We start from the raw sequence: 15,183 nt of genomic DNA on the forward strand, positions 1-15,183 counted from the left end.
ATTAACTTCATCTTATACCTATATATCTGCTCATACAATTTGAAAATAAACTACTTGAATCACACGTAATCAAATGCTAGTTTACCTTCCAAAATATTACATGCATAAGAAAAGCTTATGTACATTCAATATTTTCAGGATAGAAAATTATCTTATTTTTAGTAAATAATCATTTAATTTTTAGCAATAAATAAGCCAAAGGATCCCAATTTATTAATATGTAATTTGTTTCATCTTTCTGGCTGACAAAATGTTTGCTATACAAGAGTTTGTTACTAAGAAAATAAAGGAAAATACTGACAAAGAGTCTGCAAAAAGAGAAATTAGCAAATTAATAATTAATGCTGACCTGCAGCTGCATCCGCAAGTTGTGAGAAAGGCACTACCTGTGACATTCTCTGACTCTTCAAAAATGAAAAGAAATGTCTCCACAGTGCACTGGCAACTGCAGCAAGGTGGCGCTCTTTAGCCGATAATGAAGACTGTACTACAAATAGGTCCACATTGTCCCTTTGAAGTTCCTGACACAATTGTTGATGCATACTCCTAAAAAGAAATAAAAATACAGCTAACACCCTTAACAAATGCTTACAAAAATCTTCTTAAAGTACATTTTGAGCTTTTTCCATTTATATCATATGAGAAACATTTTATATAATTAAAACCTTTATGCCAAGACATTATGCATTTCTGGTTGTTTGATGGATGAATGATGGCATATTAAGCATCATAAAGTTAATGTTAACTACTAATGTCAACCATTAATTATATGCTTTTTAATATGTCAGATCCAAATGAGAAAGAGGCAGCTTCAGAATGAAGGTCTGCATTTTGCAACTCACACATGACAAGTGATTTTTACTTAAAATCTAGACATGAAAACAATTTTTTAAACAATTTTCTCCTGAGGGCTTTAGGACATGGATGTACCAAGAGGAAGGTAAGTACAACTGGCTTATGCGTGGTATTTTAAATTAAAATACTTTCCTTGTTTAGAAGACACAGGCCTTGTGTAGTAGACAAAACTATGCTAGATACAATCTTACTACTTTGGTCCGAAAAGATTCATAATCATTCTCACTTGGTAGGCAATAATATACAATAACAAGTTACTCTTCATAAAATAATAAAACATAATTCGATACTGCCTCAAATTTTGATTAATCATTTACTCACCTTTGCTGATTAATTCAATCGAAAATTTAGATATCTCTAGACCTTAATAGAAACATGTGCAGGAAATTGAGGTTACCAAAGAGAGGGAAATAAGAGATCTTCTTAGTGATGTGGAACAGAAGGCATTTATGTTGTGCACCCACTGATAATATGATTATTTAAAACTAAATGTACAACCATGCTATTATTCCTGTTTCTGTTTATATTACTGCCAGATCAACTGAGTAGACATAAATGCATGGATACATTTACATTTGCATTTTTTTTTCAATTATACAGAAAGCAGCAAAAAATAAGCAATGGAAATTATGGAGAAGACTTCCTTTAATAGAGATAGCATTCCACTAAGAAAAATAATTAAGTACTTTAAAAAAGATGTTTGATGTTTTTAAACAGTTTAGGGGAAGTGGATAACATGAACGAACTATACAAAACACAGAACTAGCACGTGTATCTAAAGCAATCCCACAAAAAGATCAAGCTGGTTATAAGATCACATCTTAGAATATTTCACATAACTACCCAAGAGTGAGTAAAAATTCTAAGTATAAACTGTATAACATTAGGGCCTTGAGCCCCTTTACATTGGAATTCCTGGAAAATTATGGGATATTACTTAATACTACATGAAATATTGAAAAAACAAGTGAACAAATGGCTGGGGAAAGAGTATACAGTAAACAATTCTCATAACAGCTAACCAAATATCTGCTATGTCCTCTCTGTAAAAACTTCTTGAGATGCTTTCAACTTGAACTAGTGGCTAGAGAACCATTTCAGTTCCTTTATCTTAGAATGAGATAAATAACAAACCACTAAAATCTATCTGGCAACTAACTCAACTGCCTATATCAACATAGCAAAGTTCAGAGTACATTTCTACACAGTGGAATCCATGTAAAATAATACCACCATTTCTACTGCCCTTTATAGCTTTTTCAAAGTATATTGGTTTCAAAAGACAATAACTAACTTGAGTAGGATGGATTTTGCTCACCATATCTAAAAAAGCCATTTTATTTACTAACTAAAACCTATTCCCTAGGAAGGAGTAACATTTCTGATCGACCTCTATATATGTGCTAGAAATTCCTTAAATTAATTAAATTCTTTTAAAATCGGAACAACTCTATGAGATAGGTATCATTAATCCTCTTTATAGATGACGAAGCTAACAGTAGGAAAGCTAAATATGCCCAAAGGTCACATGGCTAGAAAGGGCTGGCCCCATCATCTGAACTTAAATCTGACTCTGAAGCCCACTTTTCTTTTTACACACTAAGACATGCACCCTTATGCACCTACACATACACAAGTTTTAAGTGAATTAAACATTGATAAATTATCTTCTCTTTCTACTTAGGTTAAAGAAATTTCATCCCAGCACTTTGGGAGGCCAGGGTGGGTGGATCACTCGAGGCCAGCAGTTCAAGACCAACCTGACCAACATGGTGAAATCCCCTCCCTAATAAAAATACAAAAAAATTAGCCGGGCATGATGGTACACGCTTGTAATCCCAGCAACTCAGGAGGCTGAGATAGGAGAATTGCTTGAACCCAGGAGGTGGAGGTTGCAGTGAGCCGAGATTGTGCCGCTGCACTCCAGCTTGGGTGACAGAGCAAGACTTTCTCAAAATAATTAAAAAAAATAATAATAATAAATAAATTAAATAAAGGAATTTCAGAAAGCTTAAGAAAAGGGGCTGGAAAAGCCACATGTAGCTGTGTCTTTTGAAGGGCCAGGAGCAACATCAGAATTCTAACATTAGGAAAGACTATAAGAAGAGATGCTAGAAAACATGTATTCAAGGCAATAATGAGAAAGGCCAACAAATGTGAACCACCTTTGACCTCTCCAGAACAAAACGTTGAGGTACCAGTGAGTATAAGTATGAGCTAACGTGGGGATAGGATTCAAAGTTCTGAATCCATTAGGTTAAAAAAAAAAAAAGCCAAGTGCAGTGGCTTATACCTCTAATCCCAGCATTTTGGGAGGCTGAGGTGGGTGGATTGCCTGAGCTCAGGATTTCAAGACCAGCCTGGGCAACATGGTGAAACCCCATCTCTACTAAAAATACAAAAAATTAGCCGGGCATGGTGACATGTGCCTGTAGTCCTAGCTTCTTGGGAGGCTTAGGCTGGAGGATTGCTTGAGGCAGAGGTTGCAGTGAGCTGAGATTGCACCACTGCACTCCAGCCTGGGCAACAGCGAGACTCTGTCTCCAAAAAAAAAAAAAAAAAAAAAAGAATAATTAATAAAAAAAAAAAAACCATTGTGAGGTAAAAAATTTTAAAGCTATAGATTACATCCTCCAAGGTTGAGTTAAAACAGCTAAGACAAGTTTCAACTAAGGGTAAGACACTGACCCCAAACCACACTTGTTTTGGAAATGTGCACCCACTTTGTGTTTTTGGATTTGAAAAGCAGCTAATATCCCCGGGAATATGCAAAATGCTTCTTGCTCAATAGTTTGAAAGTTCAAGCTTTTTCAGTCTGGATAAGAAGAAATGATTACCTGCTATTTTAAACCAGAACCTAGTTGTTTAAGACCTTATAATAATAATTTATTTAAGCATAAAGAAATCAGTGAGTGACAAATACAGGAAATGCCAAGGGTGCACTGTAATAGAAGTCTGAAGGAAGAACCAAATTTTTGCACTATAGCCAAATAGCTAGAAATACTCCTTGCAGACACTGGTAATTTTTTAAAATCACATGTTTGAACCAGAAAACTAATTATACAGACTACTGAAAAATAAATTATATTAGATGTGACCACTGCATATCTGCTGAAGGTACATTTACAAAAATGCAAAGAAGAAGCTCTGTCACTAGAGGTAACAATGTAAAAGAAAACACAAAACATACATAAAATATTATAAAGAATGTAATATAGTTCTAGGTGATGGCTGTTTTATGAGGCATTATTTACCTTCTTCAACACAAACAGTAGAAATATGTAAGTAGATTTTTTGCATAAAAGGAAAAATATGTGATTTCTGGTCAGAAACTGAAAGACATAACACAAGGATGTAGGATCTCCCAACACTTGGCAATTGTTTTATTTGAGTGAAGACAGATTTCACCTTAAGATCAGTTTGGAAATACAAGATCAGATAAGGAAATACACACATGTAACCAGCTCTCTTACATTATAAAAGATACAATACAGTATAGTAGAAAATAAATTTGCTGAATGTCAAGTTATTCAAATTGCAGCTCTCACGGTGGAAATAACAGGAACATCCAGCATTTACTGGTATTTACTATGAGACCAGCACCATGCAAAGTGTTTTATAAGCATCGTTTCTCATCCTATGAGGTAGGCATAATTATTATTCAAATCTTATATATGAGAAAATTGAGACAAAAGGAGTAATTATGCTGCGTAATAAACATGGTTATTAGCATAGCTATCCAGAGCAGTGTGGCTTTGGAAAAACAAGTAACCTCCCAACTCGCTGTTTTCTTTAGAGTCAAGAACAGGAACAATTGTTGCTATATCCACCTAACAGGGTTATTGTGAAGACCACAGGAAATAACATTCTGAAAAGTTTAGAAGCCTATCATTACACTATATAAACACCCACACTTTCACATACCAATTATCCAGGTGTTCCTACGCTTCTATTTTAGCTCAGTTACCCTGCCTCCTTTAGATTTCCTCATTATCTTCAAGTATTTTCCTGATTCTTTCATCTGACTGCTCTTTTGCCCCACTTTCCAAGATTTCCTGTTTTTATTTGTCTGCTACTTCTTGCTTTGATTTCATGTTTACTTATCCATTTTGCCCCCAACTCTCTACTCCCACACAGATACCTTATCCCCACAGACACACAAATTTATTGAGGCATCTATCATATGAGACGCATGGAACCCTGTACCTGAAACTTCTACCTGCCAGTCTGGTCTCTCAGTTTCTGCTCCTCCCTAGTAACTTAGGCAGGCTTCTGGGAACACTTGCTGGACCATTGCTTATAGTTTTCGCCTCTAATCTTGGCATACCATTGTTTCTCCTATAACTGTTATAGAATAAGGTATGACATCCTATATACCACTTTCCTGGTATTCACAGTTGTATATTAATTATTTCTAATACATGATGCCTCAAAGTTTAAGGAAAATTTAAATTGTCTATTGATGGACTTTTCATCACATGGAAAAAGCATAATATAATAAATATGACTGGTAAGGATTAACAGCAATAATTGAATTCTTTTAACTCTACTGCAAACATGGTAACTTTAAAAAAATCTTTATTAGTGAAAAATATAATGGAAAATTTTAAGTCAAAAAGTTGTTCCAAATCACTATGAGTAATTATTCCAAGTATCTTATTGACCTGATGGAAAACTAAATGGGAATCAGGACACTCTATAACCATTTTTAGCTTCAGCTAAACTCATTAAAAAACCTTAGACACTGAATCCTCTTGTCATACTTGCTTGTATCTGTGAAACAGGGCTTACTCTGCCTTATTATCCAGGAAGAATATAACATAACTAAGGTAATGGCATTATCAGAAAAACAAAACAACCCTGAAATTTAAACAGTGGAAGCTACCCAAAAAATCATCAATACAATCTTGTCTTCAAAAAATGAGAAAAAACAACAAACAACTTCTAGGTATGAAGAGACTTTTACAAAGCCTCAATTTGAGATAATGGTAGTTTCAATCCTGAGTCCCAATCCTGTGCATGCCCAAATTATCAGGGAGAAACCAGGCTGGCAAGTAGCAATTCAAGCACACTTTGCAATGCCTCCATGTAACAGACACCCCAGTACATCTGTGTGTCTGTGCATATGTGGAGGAGGGGGTAAGTAGGTGGTAGACGGATGGATGGATGGATGGATGGATGGATGGATGGATGAATGAATATGTGAAATCAAAGCAAAGAGTTTATTGACTGTTTTGATGATAAAGCACAGCAGTGGCAATGATGCTTACCATCACATATAATTACAGAGAAAAATAAGGGCTCCTTGAGATGCAAGGAGAATTCTTCAAATGAGTTCTTGTCTAAGACAGAAGAGATCAGCTTGTGACTCTGGAAAACTACTAGGCCTCAGTTTTTCATCTGTTAAATGGAAATAATGCCCTACTGTCCTCTATGGAGCTGCTAAAGCATTAAAGTCACAGCATTTAGGTAAAAATACTTTGTAGACAAGGCAAAATAATATGCACTTTCATAGACTGTAAGGCAAGACAATATGCACTACTGCTTCTAAATCCTAATAAACATGTTCTTACAGGCATTCGAACATCACTAGAAAGATACAAGCTTTGGAGACAGACATACTAAAGTATACATCCTATTTTGCCAATTAGGAGTTGGATGGTCATTTCCTCATCTGCTGCAAGAATTAAATAAGACATATTCAGTAAAGAGTAACTATTATGGTTGGCCAGAGAATTAAAAACTGTTTAATGATAATATATGTACTAGCCCTATTCTAAGTGTTTGACCTTTAATAACTAATTTAATCTGTAGGTACTTTATTGTCCTCATTTTATAGACAAGGAATCTCAGTACAGAAAGGATAAGTAATTTGCTTGGGTCATGCTGTTAGTAAGCAGCAGAGCCAGGATTTGAACCCAAACAGTCTAGCTTCAATACCCCAATTCATAATCACTATGCTACAGCTACCTCAAATACCATTTTACTACACAAATAAATAATACATGCTCCAAATGTCGCATTGCTGTATTCACTCATTCATATGTAAGTTCTTAATAAAGGTAGTTATAAAGTAGTATAACAGCCAATCCCAGGTGATATATCAGATGCATACACGTTAAAAGTTTAATACTTCTGGGGAGTGCCAGGCTCTATAGGGATTCCAAAGGTCAACGATGTGTGATAATTTACAATTTTCCTATGCTCCAAAATTGAGTTAGTTTGCAAGACTGGGAAAGAACAACAAATCAGGAATCCAGTGATGAACCTAGCAAACCAAGCATGCCTATAATAATGCTGTCTTATATACAATAAAAGGGGTGAAGTGCCTAAAATGAAGTTGCTTGCCTGTGTCCCAAAAACAGTAACTAGCACTGGTATGAAAACATACCAGTAAGAAGTCATCATTTTTAGAATTTACCCTCATATTTTCATTAGTCTTGACTTTGTAGATGATTATGAGTATAAAATTACTTAAGTTTTTCAGTTACGTTTCACTGTATTTTATAACACAGTAGTAACAAGGATCCACTTCCTTGTTATTATTGTAAGTAGTTCCCAATGTTGACTACCACCAAAATTATCTGTATCTCTCTACAAATACTAATGTCTTGGCCTCACTAAAGATCTTTCTGCATCTTCAGCATTGGGCCCAATCATAATATTTACTATTTGTTTTTAATTCCTGACGCAGTTGGTCTGACAGTCTACATTTCATTTGTTTATTTTATTTATTTATTTATTTTTTGAGACGGAGTCTCGCTCTGTCACCCAGGCTGGAGTGCAGTGGCAAGATCTCAGCTCACTGCAAGCTCCGCCTCCTGGGTTCACACCATTCTCCTGCCTCAGCTTCTCGAGTAGCTGGGACTACAGGCGCCCGCCACCACGTCCAGCTAATGTTTTTGTATTTTTAGTAGAGACAGGGTTTCACCGTGTTAGCCAGGATGGTCTCGATCTCCTGACCTCGTGATCTGCCCACCTTGGCCTCCCAAAGTGCTGGGATTATAGGCGTGAGCCACCGTGCCTGGCCTCACTTGTTTATTTTTGAGACAGAGTCTCGCTCTGGTGCCAGGCTGGAGCGCAGTGGCGCCATCTCAGCTCACTGCAACCTCCACCTCCCGGGTTCAAGCAATTCTCCTGCCTCAGCCTCCCGAGTAGCTGGAACTACAGGTGCGTGCCACCATGCCCCGCTAATTTTTGCATATTTAGTAAAGACGGGGTTTCATCATGTTGGCCACGATGGTCTTGATATCTTGACCTTGAGATCCGCTCACCTTGGCCTCCCAAAGTGCTGGGATTCTAGGCGTTAGCCACCATGCCCGGCCGAGGGTCTACATTTCTACCAGGCAGATGCTGCTATCCTATGGTGCACCATGCTGTGGGCAGTCACCTTCTTGGCTTTCCTCATCTAAAAAAAAAGGGATAATAATAGTACCTACAGAATTACATTAATAAAGGCCAAACACTTAGAATAGATCTGGCATATATATTTTCAATAAACAATCTTTGATTTTCTGATCAATAAGTATTTCATTTATTGAATAGGCCTTATTTAATTCCTGCAACAGATAAGGCAATGACCATGCAACTAGCAGTTCATAGACTAAGTAACAAGATCATACATAATCCTGTCATGGAGGAGGATTGAAAATACTCCTTTACTCTATAGGTATAAGTGCAAAACAAAGTATAAGATTGTTTTACCAACTCAGAAGAGAAAAACCTTCAGGGGGAAGCACAAGAAAATGGGCGTGGAAGAGATTCTCAAAGGATAAGTAAGGAGTGTTTAGGTGAAAAGGAGGAAAGTAAAAACACAAAGGTATATAAAATCAAATCACTTACTCTCTAATTCAACATATACAGCATACATTCTAAGCAGTAGGGTACAAAACTAGCAAACAGACAAAGTCTCTGCCCTCTGGAACTTATATTCTAATGAGAGACAGATAATTAAACATACAACCATGTAATACCTCAACTTGTGGTGAGCTTTATGTATAAAAAAGAAATCACAGTATGGGGATGATGATTGATAGAACTTTGTACAAGAACATTGTAGTTGTACAATGATCAGGAAACATCTTTTAAGAAGGTGACATTTGAGCAAAGAACTAAATAAGTAAGGGACGGAAACACACAGGTACATGGGGAAGAATATTCCAGTGAGAAGAAAAAGTGCAAAGGTGCTGGGCCTGGCACAGTTTCACAGACTCAAGGAACAACAACCAGGAGTCCAAGGTGGCTGAAGCACAATGGGTGACAGATGAACAGCAGATGAACTGGAGAGGTGGCAGGGTTCCAGACCATGTAAGATCTTGTGAGCCATGTAAGGACTTTGGATAAAATCAAAGTGGATAACAAGCCAGAAAAGCAGAAGTGTAATATAATTTACATCTTAAAAGGAATATATAAAAGAACAAGGTGTTTGAAGAATGAAAAAAAAGCAACCACTTTGATTATAATAGAGAATTTTTATAGTAGCATTGGAAGGCAATAAATTTAAGAATAGAAATGGTGTTCCATTTGTTCAGTCATATGTTTTCTTCATTCACTTTAGAAGAAGTTACTCAGTGCTAGTCACTATGTCTGATGCTAGAGATACAAAAATGGTTAATCCTGCTGTTAAAAGAAAAATCAAGACTTCATTCTTAAAGTGGTAAGAAGACACTGAAGGATTCTGAACTGGAGGGTGATATAATGAAAAAAGTGCTTTGGGAAAGATTAATCAGGTAATGGCAAACAGAATGGGTCAGAATAAGAACTGACTAAAGATAAAAGAAACTAATTAAGAAGCTTCTGTAAACATCCAGGTAAGAGCTAATGTGCATTTTCAGTTACTTTATGAAGGAAAAAGCCAACACTAATTATTTCGCATTTTGTGAGGGAAAGGAAGGAGCAGCCTGTCATTGCCAAATTTTGGGGGAGAAAAACTGAAAGTTATGAGGGACAGTTAATTATAACAGGAGGATATAATTTGATATGCAAAGAGAAAATTGAAGTAACACTATCGAAAATGTTTTTGGAAATCTGGACCTAGAGTCAAAGAGTACAATCAGACTCAGGAATCATTCTACCTAATAGTTCAGATCATCTTAATGAACACGTCAATGTCTGTTAATTACATGAGGCATTGTATTAGATGTTATCAAATATAGTCCTTCCTTTCAAAGAATGTACAGTTAAGTGCTGAGACAGAGGTATGTAAAGAGTAAAAAACAGGATTCAAAGAAGACTTCCTGGAGAAGACATGCCATTACCTGTTACAGAAGTCATATTAGTTAATTAAAAAAATAATAGAGTTGCAGAGAGTTAAATAATAGAGTTGCAGAAAGTTAAAATAACATGAGTAAAGCATAGTGACATGAAATTGCATGGTACATGAAGGGATTCACAAACAGTGTGGTATTACTAGTAGACGGTATTACCTTTAGTCAAGTGCCAGTAACTATAGTATTGATAAGGAACTGTAGTACTGATAAGGAACAATGTAACTATACATTTGTATAATGTAACTATAGTATTGATAAGGAACAGGTCATAGAGGATCATGTCATCTCAAAAAGTTAGAGCCAAAAGTAAAGTCTTTAAGGTAGCTGGAAATGAGAGAAAACCAACTTACATACCCAACATATATATTCCTCATGGTTTGTTCCCAGATAATCTAATGCTTATTAAGGATTGCCTAATACATTTATACATTTAAACATCCTCTTTAACTGCACTGTGCTAATGTTACAATGCTAGTTGTCTCTGAAATATTTTCATTAAAAAAACCCAACCTGATGAGTATGTGCAGTGTGACTTTGTACATATACGAATCTATATTACTCATTACAACATACTACACATATATAGATACATAATTATATCTATACATTTGTATATCTATATCTATATACATTTTGCCAATGCTTGAGTGTTATCTTATGCTCTCAACTAATAAAAGTGAGCATGGGCAGAGCTACCCATAAGCTTCAGTGCTGACCCATAAGCATCAGCTTCACCTATAAGCATCATTATGACCAACAAGTTATAGTCCTGAAGTTAACACACATACAAAAAATAAAAATTTTCACGCTGGATGTTAAAATTTAAGTTTTACAGCATCACAAGATGCCTTCAAGGAAATGGTTGAGGGTAAAGGCCATAATTAAGGCTTGGGTACATCCTTTGGCATTATAACTATAAGGAACTACAGACGTCATCGTAGCTTAGTAATGTCTAAAAGAAGAGCAGAATGATCATCATCTGATTGTGACAACTTGCACTGCTTGTATTCAGTTAGGGCTCCCATTTCCAGGAACTCATCCTCCAAATTTAATAGCAAGTGTGTGGGTACAAGGTAATGAATGAAAGTAAAAGAGGGGGAGATTATGGCTGAATATGAAGCTAGTCAGTCTCCAAGTTTTCTACTACCAGAGTATCACGTGGGTAGGACCACTAGTTAAGGTCCAGGATCTTTGTCCTTGGGGTTAAAGGCACTCAGAGGTGAGATCATCTCTGAAAATAATCTCACAACAAAATGTACATGCCTTATAAAATATGTGAAGTTGTTATACTGGTTTTTGGGATTTCAAATACAATTATCTTCCTCTTCAAATGTAAATGGATAGGGTATAACTGTGCAAGCACACATGCACTAGATCTTATCCAAAATGTTATGTATTGAATTCTCATAGAAGAAAAAAGAATGAGCTCAGGCCGGGGGGCAGTTAGGAATTGGTGACTAAAAAAGAAAGTTAGAATATAAGCAACAGTGTGAACAAAATATTTATGGAATATGCCCTCATTTTCATTTTGGAAGAGACCACCAATCTATCTAACTTAGCAGCACTGGAGCCAATAATTACTATGATATTAAGAACACCTCACAATCTTTAATTTTCTTCCTCCTCCCAATCCTCCCCCACCCCGCATCTCTATCTCTGTCTTGCTTTGGCTATTCCACTGTTTGCTGAAAAACGTGTAATTTTTAAAATACAGCCACAATTCTTTGACACTTCTTGATTCTGAGAGATCCTGTGACTGATTGGACCAAAGAGCACAGCAGACATGACACTATGTGGCTATAAGGTTTGGTAATAAAAGGCCATAAAGCTTCTGCCTTGTTTGCTGGGAATACTCACTTTTAGAGCCCTGAAATGCAATGTAGGAAGTCCAATGACCCTGAGAATACCCTGTTCGAGAGGCCACAGACAGCACTCAGGTCAACAGTTCCAGCTAAGCTTGTCCACCAGCCATTCTAGCTTAGAAACTAGATGTATTACTGAAGAAGAAGCCATCTAGGAACTGGATCCTCCAGCTTCAGCTGTTCTAGTCTCGGCCTTTAGAGTTATTCACAGACATTGAATTAGAGTTACTTCCAGACATTGAATCATCCTAGCTGAGGCTCCAGACGTGGTAGAGCAGCTAAGAGCTGCCCTTGGCTTTTCAAAGTCCTGACCTACAGAATCTGTAAGCATAATAAAAGGATTGCTGTTGTGGTGTTTTACCCACTATGTTATTACATAGTATATTATGCTCTAAAGGGCATATAAGAAGCACTATGTAGGAATTAGAGATTCAAAGATGAAAAAGATGCAGACCTGACCTAAAGGAATTCACACTTGGGAAGGTTGGGGTGGGAGGTGGGAGGAACAAAGAATTTTATTAGAAATATAACCACAGGGTAGTATCTACAATAGTACAAAGGCAGACTTAGACAAAATAGCTGTTTTAAGTCTCCTAGAAGCCGTTCCCAACAATCTAAGAAATTCTGGACTGGTTTCAGGACAAATGAATTTCAGAGATAAGGGTAATTTTAAGAAAAACTACTTTATTTTTCTACCTATCCAGCACAGAACACCTATATGAAACATATGCTGAGACATTTTATGTATATTATCATATTTCCTCTCAATAAACTTTATTCAGTTCTTGCTGCTTTCAAAAGTTTCATTTTAGTTTTCCCTAGATGTAAGGTATTATGTTTATGAACCTATGGAGACCACCTTTTAAAGCTAATTAATAAAACTATCCTCTAAAAACTAGCTTAGCTCTCACCATCCCAGCAGTCTTTTTCGAAAACAGTAGTACATAGTCACTGCTACCCTCTAATGACAACTGCAATCATTCTACCACATTTTACATGTGGTTAGTGGCTATATGCTATGTGGGGGAGCGTGCATTGCTTCAAAAAAGAAATTTGGAGTCATTTTATTAAAAGTAAAGAGCCAAAGATTTTTGAGGTCAACTATTCCACAGTAAGTAAGCTAGGGCTGAAGTCCATTTGTGAGCATTTTTCCTAATTGTTGGTAATAAATTTTTATAAATAAAGGGTCTAATGGTAATGTTGACTGATTATTAACTACATCAACCCAAATGTTCCCGTTACAGTGAAATTTGCCCTATAATTTACCTTAATGGACTATGTGTATCAATAAATATTGAAAATGTCCAGTCTCTTCCCCCCACCTCCATTTAAATCAAATCCAATTCTATGTGAACAGATTGTACCAATGTATAATTACAATAGCTAATGCACTGGAAAAGTAGTGTTCTTTGATAAATAATTTTTCTAAAACCTCTTAAGCATTCTGCATCCTCAACATTTCTCTCACACTCAAAAAATGCAGTAAATTACACAACCAGAAACTAGTGACCATTGCCAATTGTGTTAATGGATCTACAAACATCATCATCAGCTCCAATAGTGACTTGTTTTTTTTTTTCTTTTTGGATTTCAAAACTCAGTCAAGTAAGAGTCAAAAAGTACCTAGGGATATTTTTTAAAGTGTTTATTCATCAAAAGTATAACCAAACCCTAATGGAAATAACAGTCTAGTCACCATTGTAATATAGTGCTAAACCTGCAGTACATATATAATCTTTAGAAATCTGCAAACTCCTTGAAATTATGTGTAAAGTTTTGTGTATACATAAATGTGTATAAGCCCCATCCCCTTTCTTCTGCTTTCTACCACTTTATAAATACTTCTAAGTACAAGCTGAATGCCTCCTCTCAATTTCTCTCCCTGACTCCTCTTCTGCCTTATTTTGATCTCCTCACTCTGTGCCTCTGTTGTAGTCAACAATCCAACTGTAACCTCATGTACAAAATGCACTAACTTAGGAGGAATGTTTAATATGAATTCTATGTAGAAAAAGCAGTGACTAATACATGTTTAAGATCAATTATGAAAATCATCAAAAAGTATAAGCTCGTTTAGAATAATATCATATTTAGCAGTAAATAAATTTCTTAATTTTAAATTATGGTTTTCCAGATACGTAGTTTCATACCACATACATTCCCTATAGAGATGCTATTTACCACTTTTACTGTAGTTCTTTAAAAGGGAGGAAAAGATAGAGGAGGGGAAAAAGTTTCCTAAAAGATTATCCATTGAGTCAATGATCTGTGGGGTTTATTATAAAGCTCCATTATTAGGGCTGAGAGCCTCAAAGGCATTTATTATAGCACTAATTTCTTTTTGCAAGGCTTCAGCAAATCAACCAATTTATCTGGTATCTGCATGCTTAGGGCTTGATACATGCTATTTGTACATGACAGGTTTCATCTGCGTAGCACCATTGATAACATTTATCTGCACATCAAAAAAGCTTATCTCCTGATGAAAAAAAATCCATGCATATGCTGGGATAAGAAATGTTAAAGTGATGAGTAAAAGATCTGTGATATCTCATAAAATGGAACAAAACTACAAAAAGATCACCGATTCAGTATGAATGTGCAACAGTGCTATAGGAGCAGATATAATGTCAAACAAGGAAGAAATGGAAAGATACTTGCTTACACTGATAAAAGAGTAGGGCTTTGTTACCATCCTGTGAATTTTAACTAGAAATTGGAAAAAAAAATTACTTTCAAATAAGACAAAGTTTCATAAAGCTTTAAGAACAACGCAAAAGTAGTTCAAAATAAATCTTAAGACAGTACCCATTGTTTGTAACTGCCAGTAGAAATTAACCCCTGACAGTTACTCTTATGGGAATAAAATGTTTAGATTGACTGTTGCTGTAGTTCAAAATTAAAAATCTTTGATAAAGCTTAAAGTCCTTATAAGAAAGTAACTTTAAAAAACACAGAGAAAAAAATGTAACCAAAATGTAAACCTGCTTTCCTTTCAGAAACAATAATCAGCTTACAACATCTGTGTAAAAGATTGTGAAAGGTGGACACAGCCTACATATTTGAATAATAATGTAATAATAAAGTATTTCCAACAGATAATATATAATATATTCTTTTGAGAAAAATCAGTGTTTTTCTTTATGAAGAAGGTATACACTGAGTTAAAGAGCTTGTTCCTATAATTCATGATCTTT

General features: G+C 35.7%; 1 protein-coding gene across 4 annotated transcripts in view; it reads right to left on the reverse strand.

Moving 5' to 3' along the window:
• The window catches only part of MMS22L (MMS22 like, DNA repair protein), a 151,252-nt gene that overhangs the window by 53,474 nt on the left and 82,595 nt on the right, over window positions 1-15,183 (reverse strand). For all 4 annotated transcript variants that reach the window (XM_055113967.2, XM_008978091.5, XM_055113966.2 and 1 more), the window contains exon 15: window positions 350-546. In XM_055113967.2, the coding sequence (XP_054969942.2) occupies window positions 350-546 (197 nt within the window). The remainder of the gene's footprint in view (window positions 1-349; window positions 547-15,183) is intronic.

Source organism: Pan paniscus, chromosome 5 (assembly GCF_029289425.2).
Source record: "Pan paniscus chromosome 5, NHGRI_mPanPan1-v2.0_pri, whole genome shotgun sequence".
Taxonomy (NCBI): Eukaryota; Metazoa; Chordata; class Mammalia; order Primates; family Hominidae; genus Pan; species Pan paniscus.